Below are 12,728 nucleotides of genomic sequence, written 5' to 3' on the forward strand. Positions count from 1 at the left end.
CTCCTGGCCTTCATGGCCCCCTGACCCCTTCTGTCCAGGGGCTGGCGGTATCTGGGTGCAGGGAGTGGGGGTCTAGGCACACTCTGAGCTGCCCGGGTGCCCCCTGTGGCCGGTCACTGATGCTGGCGGCAGGATCACAGGAGCCCCGGGCCTCTCGTGGCGTGTGTCTGCTCTGGGGCCACACCTGGTGGTGCTGCGAGGTCACTCCAGCTCAGAGCTCAGGGGGTGCCCGGGGGACCATGTGGCACGGCTTGAACCCAAGCCTCCCTCATGCGAAGCCTGTGCTTCACCCTCTGATGTGTCCCTGGGGCCTTCAACCTAGCTCTCACCCACTCTGCGGGGGCCACGGGCTACCGGCCTTCTTTCCACAGTCTGGTCTGTTTGCTCGCCAGCGGGCGGGGGTCTCTCTCCAGGACCTACTTCACTCACCAGGTCAGCGGCCAGACTGGGGCTCCAATCCCAGCTGTGACTGCCTGGCTGTGTGACATCAGGCGTGTTGCGTAACCTCTCTGTGCCCTTGTTTCCTCTTGCGAGACGGGCATGACAAGGGTAAAACATCGCAGCTGCCACTCAGGAGCACTTTTCCATGCCACAGAATGTGCCTGACACGCCTGATCTCAAGGGCTTCTTGCCCTGCTCTGAGTCGGGATCACTCTTAACGCTCACTCGAGAAGTGGGAGTGAGGCTTGGAGAGTGGAAGGAACAAGCTTCCAGGGGCAGAGGTCAAGAGCCGGGCTCTTAGCCTGCCTGGGGTGAAGGAACCGGGGCCAGAGCGATAGCGTGGCGGGGAGGGTGCTGCCCTTGCACTCGGCCGACCCAGGTTCAATCCCCGACACCCACAGGGTCCCCTGAGCCCGGCCAGGTGTGATCCCTGGCAGCAGAGCCAGGGGTAAGGCCTGAGCACCCCTGGGTGTGGCCCAGAAACAAACCAATGAAATCCAAATCCAATAACGCAGGATACAGGGGCAGGACCGTGCACATGGGGAAACCAAGGCAGAGCGGCCCTCAACTGTCCTCTTCACCCCTCCCCCCGCCACCCCCACGGTGCCTCAGCCCTGGCCCCCCTCCCCTCACGGTTCCCCCTGCCTGACTTGTTCCCCGACCCTCTCTCCTTCCTCCAGCTCTCAGAAGCCCTTGGCAGATGCCAGAGCCAGCAGGGCAGCCACAGAGGCGGGCAGAGATGGGCATCTCGGTCTCCGGCTAAGCAGCTGCTGCCGAGGGCATCCGGGCACAGCACTTGGCCCCGAGCTGGGCACAGAGATGCCCTCCAGACCTATTACTATTGATTTTTTTTTGGGGGGGTCACACTCGGCAATGCTCAGGGGTTACTCCTGGCTCTGCACTTAGGAATTACCCCTGGCGGTGCTCGGGGGGCCCTCTGGGATGCTGGGAATCGAACCCAGCGTGGCTGCGTGCAAGGCCAACGCCCTCCCCGCTGTGCTATCGCTCCAGCTCCTTACTATTGATTTTTATTACTTGGTTTGGAGCCCACACTTGGCAGCGCTCAGGGCGTACTCCTGGCTCCCTCCTCAGGACCACTACTGGCGGGTGCAGGAGGCCGTCGGGGCGTCAGGGACTGACCCCCGTTGGTTACATGCACGGCAAGCGCCCTACCCACTGTGCTACCTGACCCCAAGATGTATTACTACAGCTACTACTACTACTGCCGCTGCTACTGATCTTGTCCTCTGTGCAGCATTCAGAGCTCTCACAGGTGCTCAGCGGGGGAGGCAGGCCCACACGCAGCCCTCGGACCCGGGGCCAAGACCCAAGGGGACGCTGTCCGGCAGGAGGACGGGTGGGCGGTTTCCAGCTGAGCAGGCAAGCTACTGGGCCGACTGACCTCGGCTGGGCGGCTCTGAGGCCTGGGGACGCTGGGGGGGACGCCGGCATCAGGGACACCAAGTTCCCTGATGCCTGGCCCAGGCCATGGGTGAGACAGCTTTGCAGGTGCCCGGGGCAGCTCCTCACCGGCCAGGACGTGGGTGGGGTGCGGAGGGTGAACACCTGGCGGCGGTGCAGGCAGGTACTATCGCCCGGCATGGCCCGGGGAAGTGTGCGGAGGTGCCACTCGTCTTCCTGGCACCCCAGCCCTTGGCACAGGCCACTCAAGCCCCCCAACCCTCCAGCTAAAGCCCCACTGCCCTGGACGGACATTTTCTGTCACACCTCTTGGCTTTCTTTCCTTCTCTCTGTTTTTTGGGGGGAGGGGGGCACACCCTGGGATGCTCAGGGTACCAGGAGTTGTGGGGGATGGAGGCCCAGGCTCCCCCATGCCGAACTTGGGCTAGGGTTAGGGTTAGGGTTACGGTCAGGGTCAGGGCTCAGGCTAGGGTCAGGGCTAGGGTTAGGGTAGGGCTAGGGTTAGTGATGGGGTTAGGGTTTGGGTTAGGGCTAGGGTTAGGGTTTGGGTTAGGGTCAGGGTTAGGGTTGTGTGGGTCTCAGCCCCCCTCCCGCCATCTCCCTGGGTCTCCTGCCCACTGTTTCTACCGTGGTCACTATCAGAAACGGTCTCATTTGGGCTGGAGCAATAAACTGCACAGCGCCGAGGGCGTTTGCCTTGCCTGCGACTGACCCGGGTTTGACTGCCAGCACCCCTATATGGTCCTCTGAGAACTGCCTGAGTGCAGAGCCAGGAGTAACCCCTGAGCCTCGCCATGTATGACGCAAAAGAAAACCTAAGAAACTAAAAAACAGAAATGGTCTCATATGAGACCCCCCAGGGGTCAGAGTAGTTGAACTGAGCCCCAGTCTCAGGGGAGTGGTAGGAAGGAGCCAAGAGACGCAGCTACCCTCCTGACCAGGCACCTTTGGGGCCGGAGCGATAGTTAAGTGAAAATGCAGCCTTGCACGTGGCTAACGTGGGTTCTATCCAGGCATCCCGCACGGTCCATCGAGTCCCCCCAGGAGTGATCCCTGGGTGCAGAGCCAGGAGTACTGCGGACTGTGACCCCAAACCCAAACCCAACCAAACACCCACACGGCCACCTCTCCACACCCTGAAACTGCAGGGGCATTAATGGAGCGCCTGCTGCATGCTCCAGGCTGCTGCGTGTACCCGCAAGCCCGGGTGGAGCTACCGGGACAGTTCGGGGCTCACTCTTACTGCTCTTGCTGTGTGGCCTCGGGCCAGCCTGCGCCTTCCCCTGCAGGGACAGGGGCCACTACAGAGCCCCCAGATGCTCTGGTCCCCACCCTGCCTGGAGCTGTGGCCCTCATGCATAAGCAGCCCCCCCCACGAGTGACCTGGGACCCCTCAACCACCCTGCGCCCCCCTCACCTAGACACAGTCCCAGGATGTCTGCACGGCACATACCCGAGGCTCCAAGGCCCTTCTCGACCGAGCAGCCCTGGCACTGGGGGAGGCGGAACCCACGGCGGGGATGTCACCCGCAGAGGGGCTGGGGTGCACACGGCGGCTGACATTCCCGTGGGAGCCCGGGTGGGTGCAGACACCTGCCCTCGCGTCCTGGATCGAACGCGTCAGCGATTGGCTTATTCACCCCACTTGACTTTCTCAGCAAGCAGCGGGTTACCAGGGCCCGTGCTGGCACCTGCCGGCTGGCTCGCCTCCTTTTAATCCCTGAACTATCCCCGGGGCCAACCGCCCTATCTTATCTCCTTAATGGCTCTGAGCATTTAATCCTTACGGCTGACTACAACCACCCTAATAAAACTACTAGAAAAACAATATTGGGGACCGTTGAGCCGGGCAGGGCTGGAACCCGCAGGCAGCCGAGTGTTGACATGCCATGTCCGAATGAGCAGGGCCAGGGCGGATGCCCCGAAGGCTAAAGGACACGAATTATTCACGCATGTGCCTGGGGCCGAGCTGGGGGCTGGCCTGGTGGTGGCCATGGCCAGCACCAGACCCCACGGCTAAGTCACAATTACATTAACACCGGGACCCTCAGAGCACTAAACGCCAGGGAGAGGAAGGCATCAGGGACCCTGGGCCAGAAGGAGGAAGTTGAGTGCAAGAGGAAGGAACAGGAGCTGGAGCCAAAGAATGTATCCATCTGCCTCTTCATTGTAACCATCCCCAAACCAACCAGACAAAAGATGTTAGTCACCGGACTGTAGCACCACCATCCAGATGTTCGGGAGTTTGGCGGCTAGAGGCTCCAGGCTGCATGCTAGGATCCCCCAAAACAGTTAATACTTGGGGCTGGAGTGATGCTACCATGAGCAGAGCATTGGCCTTGCACACGGCATGCCTGGGTTTGACCCTCAGCATCCGAGATGGTCCCCGAGCACTGTCAGGAGTGATCCCAGAGTGCAGAATCAGGAATGATCCCTGAACACCACTGGGTGTGGACCAAATACCAGCACCCAAGCCAAAAAAAAAAAAAAATAATAAAGTGGAAGCTAGAGTGATCGCACAGCAGATAGGGCATTTGCTTTGCAATGGCTGACCCAGGTTTGATCCCCGGGATTCCAAACGGTCCCCCGAGCACCGCCAGGCGTGATCCTGAGCACAGAGCCGGGGGTAAACCCAGTGTGGCACAAGTTAAAAAAAAAAAAAGTTAACAGTTGAAGAAACTGGAGATTGGAGTATATGGGAACTCTTTGTACTTTTCTTTTTTTTTTTTGCTTTTTTTGGGGTCACACCCAGCGATGCTCAGGGGTTACTCCTGGCTCTGCACTCAGGAATCACCCCTGGCCGTGCTCAGGGGACCCTTTGGGATGCTGGGAATTGAACCGGGTCGGCCGCGTGCAAGGCAAACACCCCACCCGCTGTGCTATCACTCCAGCCCACTCTTTGTACTTTCTTTGTAAATTTAAAACAGGGAGAAAATTCTCATTTCTCTTCACGAGGAGGAACTGGGTGCAAAAGGGCTGGGTGCCCGGGTCAGCAGGGTGGGGCAGCGACGGTAGCAAGAAGGGCCCTTCTGGCTGACCTGGGCCCCGGCGGCCAGGCCTGGGGCGGGGGCTGTCTGCAGCACTTCCCTCCCGGGCCGACGCTCTGCCAGGGACATAGGCTGGCGCGGGCGGAGGCCGGGCAAGGTACCGGGGGCAGAGACCTCGCCCGCCAAGTGCCCCTGCAGCCTGCAGCCCATGACGCCGTGTGCCTGGGAGATGCTCTGTGACGCGCCAGCTCTGGCACCGGGCCGGGCTGGTGCCACTCACCCGCGACCCTGCTTCCTGGGCCCCCCGGCCCCGCAGCGTGCGGGGTCTCCGGTGCAGAGCCAGGTGTGTGCGAGCGACCGTGAAGCAAGGCTGGGGCTGGGCTCAGGGTCCTGCAGGGGCGAGGCCTGAGTTCTAGTCCTGACACCACCCAAGAAAGAAAACACTGTGTGATGCTGGCCAGCTCTGGTCACCACAGCCTCCGCAATGGCCCGGGGAGAGAGGGCGGAAAGGAAGCCAGCACGCTGCCCGCACAAGCCCGTGCATACGTGTGCATGCAGCCCAGAGCTGCCCTGATCTCTGGGGGGGGGCACACCCCGTGGTGCTCAGGGCTGACTCCTGGCTCTGTGCTCAGGGGCCACTCCGGGGGTGCAAGTGCCCTGCCCGCTGCTGTGTGGCTCTGGCCCTCGGTTCTCCTCTTAAATACTGTCTCTGGGTCACAGTCTCGTCACTTGTCTCACAGCTGGTCCGGCTGCCGGGCGGGGAGGGGCCGGCCGAGGTTGTTTATGAAGGGAAGAGGCTGGCCTCGGCTTGCTGACCCCGGGGCTCTGAGAGTGGGCGGTGTAGGGACAGCGGCCGGAACTGTGACTCGAGGCTCCTGCACGGGCGCACAGGGTGGGGGCAGGGGCTGGCAGAGGCAGGCTAGAGGGGACAAGGAGGCTCTTTGTGCCCGGGGCTGTGTGGGTGAGCCCGGGATGGCGGCTTCAGCCCGGTTTCCGCCCTGCCGGCCTGATGGCACCGTGGGGCGCTCAGACCTGCGGGGGACCCTGAGGCGGCCCCATGTCAGGGCTTCTCTGCTCTGGGCCCTTCCCAGGCCTGGGACGGACCAAGGCGGGGACAGTGGAAGTACGCGCTGCCCCCTGCGGAGGACGGGGCCTGCGGGACAGTCCTGGGCTGAACCTCAACCCAAGAGCTTGGGCTGCCATGACCTGAGGCCATGTGACCTCTGACCTCTGAGGGCATTCCTCACCCTCCTTCCGGGCCCCAGGGCTGAGCTGTCCCAGCCTAGCCCCTGCTCTGATCAAGGCCACCAACCATCTCCACGGAACCTAATCCAGGGTCCTGAATTGCAGGCGGGTGGGGTGGCCTTTCTGGGTGGATCCCCAAGTCTTCCAGAACTTTCCTCCTGGCCTGTCTGCGCCCTCTGGGCCTGAGGACAGAGGCCTGGGGGGCTGCTCTGCCCACGTCCCTCTGGGCTCTGGGGCACCCGGGCAGCTCGGAGGCTCCCAGCGACGTCTCTGCCAAGCGTCCCCCAGAGACGCCACAAGCCACACGGTCTGCTCGCCTCATCTGTCCCCGACCTGCCACCTCTGGCCTGGCCTCTGCAGCTGGCCAGGTGCCCTGTGTGGCTCTGTCCCTATTCCCCAGCCTTCCCCGCCCCTAAGGGCACGGGACCCGCCTCCGGGACCCCTTCCCCGGAGTGTCTGTCCAGCCCCAGGCCTCTCAAATGCCACTGTTCCAGCGGCACCGTGGTCTCTGCCGCCCACCCCCCTCTCTGGGCTTTGCTTCCAGCTACCCTGGCCTCTCCCGGATGGCCGGGGCACCTCCTGCCCGGGTGTCCAGGGCCTGCCAGGAACACGGGGATGCCATCCCAGGCCAGGGGCCCCCTGCAGGTTGGCACAGAGCCCCACTTCCTGCGCGTCCACGCGAATCAGGACAGCTACTGCCAGGGATCAGAGACTGAGCAAACAGCGTTATCAGGGGACTCTTATCAGCCCCGAGGCCAAGGTGTGGGATGGCGAAGCTGAAGCCACCGCAGATGCCAGTCACAGTCACGGGGTGCAGGGGGTAAGGTGGGACCTGCCTGCCCCGCCCCCGCCCCCAGACCCTGCAGCTCAGCTTTGGGGGGGGGGTGGAAGGCAAATGGGGTCACCTGCCTTTGGAGGGGTGGGGACTGCCCAATTGTCCCACCGCGGGTCTGAAGGGCCCAGCCTGCTGCCCCTCCCGAGTCCTTCCTTCGGTTTGGAGGACCCGCCCTCCAGCCTGTAAGGAAGCTCTGTCCAGCGGGATGGGCACCCCGTCCCTGCCCACCCCAGAGACTCAGCAGGGGAGCCCTGGTGGCTGAGGGGGTCAGAGAGCTGAGTGAGGGGGAGCCCGGGGGACCGTCAGCCTAGGAGCCTGGGGCGGGGGCAGGGATGAGGGAAGGGTCAGAGCAGAAGGGCGGGATGGGCAGATGGACACGGCCAGCCCGGGGCTTCCTGGGACTTGCCCGGCTGCCCCGGGCCCCACCCGCCCAGGAATACACAGGCAGCCTCCAACAGCGCTTTCTTCCCTCGTTCATTCACGGGATCAGTTAGCACACGCCTTCGTGCCAGGCTCTGGGGCGGCACAAGCCCCTCTCTGCTCTAGGGAGCTCGGCCAGCGGGAGGGCACTTGCCTTGCTCGAGGCTGACCTGGGTTTGATTGCCTGCACCCCAATGTTCCCCCAGGCCGGCCAGGAGTGACCCTGAGTGCTGAGTCAGGAGCAAACTAAGCCCTGAGCACCACTGGGCGTGGTCAAACCAACCAACCGACATCTCTATTCTGAGGGAGCTAATATTCAGGGGGGGGAGAGAAGAGAGAGAGAGAGGAGAGAGGAGAAAGAGAGAGGAGAGAGAGGAGAGAGAGGAGAGGAGAGAGGGGAGAGAGGAGAGAGAGGAGAGAGAGGAGAGAGGAGAGGGAGAGAGGAGAGAGAGGAGAGAGAGGGAGAGAGAGAGAGAGGAGAGAGGAGAGGAGAGAGGAGAGAAGAGAAAGAGGAGAGAGGGAGAGAGGAGAGAGAGGGAGAGAGGGAGGGAGAGAGAGAGAGAGAGAGAGAGAGAGAGAGAGAGAGAGAGAGAGAGAGAGAGAGAGAGAGAGAGAGAGAGAGAGAGAGAGAGAGAGAGGGGAGAGACCCAGGCTTCTGGATCGAGTGACAGGCCAGGCTCCCCAAAGGTTTGGTCATGCATGTGCGTGCACACACGCTCACATATGCACACACACACACACACACACACACAGATGCACACACAAGCCCGGGTCGCGGGTTCTCTTTAGGCCCAAAGTGTCGGTGCAGAGCCCAGGTAGGCCCCTGGCCCCGACCTTCCCCGCCGCCACAGGCCCCACACCCGCCCCCTCCCACACTCCCCCACGCCCCGCACCCGCCCCCTCCCCCCACTCGCCTGCCCCACTCACCGACGCCCAGCATGACGAGGGGCGTGTGCTCCCAGCGCGCCAGCCACAGCAGGTGCGCCAGGTTGTGCGCGATGAGGCCGAAGCAGAGCAGCACACAGCACCACTCCTGGACGCGCTTGGCTGCAGGGAGAGGGCGGGGCGTGAGCGCGCGAGGGCCAGGGGGGGTCAGTACAGGGGCCCGCCTGCCCGCCGGCCCCCCTGCCTCTCCACCTCCCCTCCGCCACAGCGGGCGGCCCGGGCCCAGTCCCGCATCAGGGCTCACTCTGGCACCGGGATCGAACCCGCGCCGGCCCCGCGCAGGGCAGGCGTCCCGGCCCTCCGGCGCTCGCTCTGGCCTCACTGCCTTTCCTTGGCCCCAGGCCGACAGGGTCCTGAGGCCCCTGGAACCGGGGCCGCCAGCTGGGGGCCTGGTGTGCCAGCACCTCAGTCTCTGGGCACGGGAACTGGGGGTCCCAGAAGGGCGACCCCGTGGCCGGGGTTCGGTGGCCTCCGGCTCAGAAGCCGCGCCCCCTTCCACACCCTCCTGGCCCGGCCACAAAGGCCCCCGCGGCTCCCTAAAGCACGGCACCGGGATGCGGGGGGGCTCCCCCATGGCCCCAGACCCCCAGGGCCCGCGGGACAGGGCTGAGGCCGAGCCCGACCCCTCAGATCCCGGCAGACATGGCTCCTCCCGTGACTGCCCTACCCGGTGCCGGAGGCCTCAGAACACGGAACCTAGAACACTCGGGCCCAGGGTTCTGGTTCAAGCCCTGCTGCTCAGCGAGGCATCTGGTGCTCAGGGAGTCCAGGCCTCGGGATCAAGCCCCCGCCGCTGACCCCTGCCCACTGGCTCCGGCCTCTGAGGGGCTGATGCAAGCCCATTCCAGTAAGGAGGAATGTACATGCGTGTGTGTCTGTGTATGTGTGTGCTGCATGTGCATGTGTACATATGTGTGTGCATGTGCATGTATGCATGCTACACATGCATATATATGTGCATGCTACATGTGCATTGCATGTGCATATATGTGTGCTGCATATGCTTGTGTGTGTGTGTACACGTAGAATGGGGGGCCCAGAGGGGGTGTCCCTATTTCCTCCCCTGTCACATGGAGCTAAGGCCAGGGTGCGCCTCTCTCCCCTGCTGTGAGGGGGCAATGAAAGGGTGGTGGAAAGCGTCCACTCGCTCAGCACCGGCCACTGGCTGCATGCCCTGCAGCAGCCCGTCCACTCCCCCAGGCTGACCCGCCTTTGGCCCCAGGATTCTCAAGAATTCAATCCTGGAACCCAGACATTCCCGCTCTCTTCCCCTTGCTCACTCTGCTCCAGCCCAGCGGCTTCTGGGGTTCCTGGTATTCTGTGTGCCCTCCAGGTCTGGGTCCACCCCAGGGCCTTTGCACCTGCTGTTCTGACCCACTCCTCCACTAGGAGAAAGATCTGCCCCCCCTCCAGCTTTGTCTGACACCACTGCGGTCCTTCTGTGAAGGTCCCTGCCCCCACCATTTCACTTCCCCCGTCTCCTGCTATGTGTTTGTTCCAGAACTCTCAACACCAAGGGCCAAGCCAGACATCCCCTTTGTTCACTGGGCTGACTAACACACCAGCTCCATTTCCCCGTCTTGTTCATTGCTTTGTCCCCTGGGTCTTGCGTGGGGACGGGGACAGAAGTGCTCGGTCTGAATAGTCTGGTCCCTTCATCTTCTAGGGCAGGCCTGGGGAGGTCACAGCCGGTCTCCCACGGCCACATGAGGGGGGACAAAGGGGACTGGAGGCATTTGGAGGAACCCGCCTGGCAGGTCCCCACGGCTGCAGATCCCCGGAGATAAAGCCTGCCTGCCGTCTGGGGCCGCACGGGCAGTGCAGGAGGCTGGATGTGGCCCCAGGACCCCTGGGGAAAGCCAGAAGTGGACAAAGATGCCAGAAGTGGACAAAGAAGTGGACAAATGTGCCTGGGCTTGGGCACAGAGACGGCCAGTCCCCCGGGAGGCCGCAGCAGGCTGGGGTGAGAGGGGGAGGCCTTTCCTTCTTGAGGGGAGGGGCCACTCCCAGCCACGCTCAGCGGTTCCTCCTGGCTCTGCACTCCAATCACGCCTGGTGCTACTCGGGGGACCCTATGGGATGCTGGGGCTCGAACCCGGGTCAGCCATGAGCAAGGCAGAGCGTGAAGGGCTTTCTTGAGTGGGCAGAGCTGGACCCCCCAGGAAAGATTTTTCTGGATCTGCAGGCGGTGGGTGAGAGGAGCAGAGAGGTGCCGGGCGTGTGGGTCTGGCCTGGGGAAGGGCGGGAGGAGCCTCCCGGGGTGAGGGCCCGACTCCCGCTTCCAGCCATGCCGTTGTGCGTGCCGTGAGGCTCAGGCGGAAGGAAAGGGCGGGAGGGCGGGGAGGCAGCTGGGGAGAGCCGTGCTGTCAGAGGCTGCAGGGCCCAGCAGCGGGGGCTGGGGGGTGCCCGCTCTGCCCGAGGGAGCCCCGGGGAGTCTGGGGAACAGCAGGGAAGAGCCCGTGGCAGCCACAGCCAGGTGGCTGAGAAGGCTGCACAGCCCCAGGTCGAGCAGACGTGCAAGGCTGCTGGGTATGAAGGCGCCAGGGTGCCGAGGGCCCGAGGTCAGGCAGAGATGGGGCGTGACCCCAGGGCCTGGCTGGGGCAGGAAAGCAAAGGCGGGAGAGGACCCAGGCCCAACCCCGGCAGGACTGTGCCCTCCCCTGAGAGCCAGGACGCCAAAATGTTTGGCCAAACAGACAAAGCCCGTGTGTCAGCCAGGCCAGCTGGGCCAGGCAGGGACGCCTCAGCCTACCACCTCCTCATCACCTGATGCTGGAGCTCTCCAGCGCGCTTCCTTAACCCCTTGGGGGCTGTCTAGCCTCCCAGGGCCAGGCAGTGAGACTCCTGGGTGCAAGCGGAAGTCAGAGCAGGCAGCGGGGTGCTTCAGGCAGCCTGAATAACAGACTCAGATGGGAGAAGAGGGGCCTGGGCCTAGGGGCCGTCTGGGGAATGAGCCACCATGCCAGGTCAGCCAGCCCGGGGCCTCAGGGTGGGGACTGAGTCTGCCAAGACCGAGTTGAGATGTGTCACAGGGGAGCTTAAACTGGGGCATTACTCAGCCTTCCCCAGCTGGGATTCTCCAACAAGGAGGGTCGTGGATGCGCCCGCACTGCATGAGGGTGCCAGAGGGGGTAGGAGAGGGGATGGGGTCTACTGAGGGAGGGGTTGGGGGGGAAGACTAGGCGTTCCCGGAGCACAACGGGCCGACACGCCCAGGCTTGGGAGCTGAGCTCACATTTGCAGCTCAGGGGCCTGGCCACGTGCAAACGGAACCCCAGAATGTGTGTTTGGGAAGGGGGGTGGAGGTGTGGAACGGAGTGGGACTTCCAGGAGGCTGAGGGTGGTGCATGTAGCTGAAAAGCATCTCGAGCTTACGATTGGGTTCTGGAGTGTGTGTGTCGCGGGGGGTGGGGGGGGTGTTGTTTCCCGAGTCTAGGGGCGCTGCAGTCTGCCATCCTAGCCCGGTGGCTTGGATCCGGATCCCAGGGGGTGACGGGGGCGCTACTTCCAGCCCGGGCGCTCGGCAGCCGGCAACGCCTTCATCCCGGGCTACCTTTGCATCCAGAAAGTCCAGGGCTTGGAGGGTGGTAGGGGGGGTTCTGCCGGCTGGGGTTCAGAAGGGGCGCTGAGGAAGGGGTGGGGGTCCCCGGACTCGGGGGCGCAATTTGCAAGTTAGAAACCGAGGCGGGAGCGCTGCATCGGGGCCTGGGGCAGGGGACCCGATCCGGCGGCTCGGGGAGCGGGGGAAGGGGGGGTCCCGGTTCGCAGCCCGGGGCCGGGGCTGGAGGCCCGGGGAGGGGGGAGGGGGGGCGGCCCCGAGGTCCTACCTGGCGAGTAGAGCGCGGCCAGCTCGCGGGCCCCGGCGTGCTGCGCGCCCCAGCGCCGGCAGTACGCCGCCTCGTCCTCGTCCAGCTCCGGCGGCTGGGCCGGCGCGACCTCGCTGCCCGCCATGGCCACTCGCCCGGCGCGCCCCGAGCGCGGTGCTGGCGGCGGCGGCGGCGGCGGCGCAGGGCCGCGGAACCGCGGCGCGATCACGCCGCCCAATGACCGCGCGGCGCCGGGGGCCTCGCCCGGCCGCGCGTCACAGCCAATCGGGGGCCGCGCCGGGCGGCGCCAGCCAATCAGCGGCCGCGGGGCCGCAGCCAACCGCCGCGCGCCGGGGGCCGGGCCGCAGCTGGGCACCGCTGGGCGCGTCCGGGCCGGCCCCGCGCAGTCGCCCCCCGCGCCTCGCCTGACCGGCCGGGGCCACGGAGGGGCCCGGGGCTGGCCCGTCATGGGTGGACGTGACGTGTGCAAGCGACGTGAGGCGCCCGCGGTGTGCAGGTGACCCCGCGGCCGGCACCCGGTGGGGACTCCAGACAGCGCGTCCAGGCTAGGCCCCGGGGACACCCCCTCCCCCCTCCGAGGACCCGGGGCCGCGCCCGCCCCTGCCC

General features: G+C 64.6%; 1 protein-coding gene across 1 annotated transcript in view; it reads right to left on the bottom strand.

Moving 5' to 3' along the window:
- Positions 1-12,327, bottom strand: part of PEDS1 (plasmanylethanolamine desaturase 1) — a 17,814-nt gene extending 5,487 nt beyond the window's left edge. Inside the window, exons 1-2 of the mRNA XM_055137839.1 lie at positions 12,123-12,327; positions 8,278-8,397 (exon numbers count right to left, since the gene is read on the bottom strand). Coding sequence (XP_054993814.1) covers positions 8,278-8,397; positions 12,123-12,246 — 244 coding nt within the window. The 5' untranslated portion in view covers positions 12,247-12,327. The remainder of the gene's footprint in view (positions 1-8,277; positions 8,398-12,122) is intronic.
- Between the last annotated feature and the right edge of the window lie 401 nt (positions 12,328-12,728).

Source organism: Sorex araneus, chromosome 5, assembly GCF_027595985.1.
Source record: "Sorex araneus isolate mSorAra2 chromosome 5, mSorAra2.pri, whole genome shotgun sequence".
Taxonomy (NCBI): domain Eukaryota; kingdom Metazoa; phylum Chordata; class Mammalia; order Eulipotyphla; family Soricidae; genus Sorex; species Sorex araneus.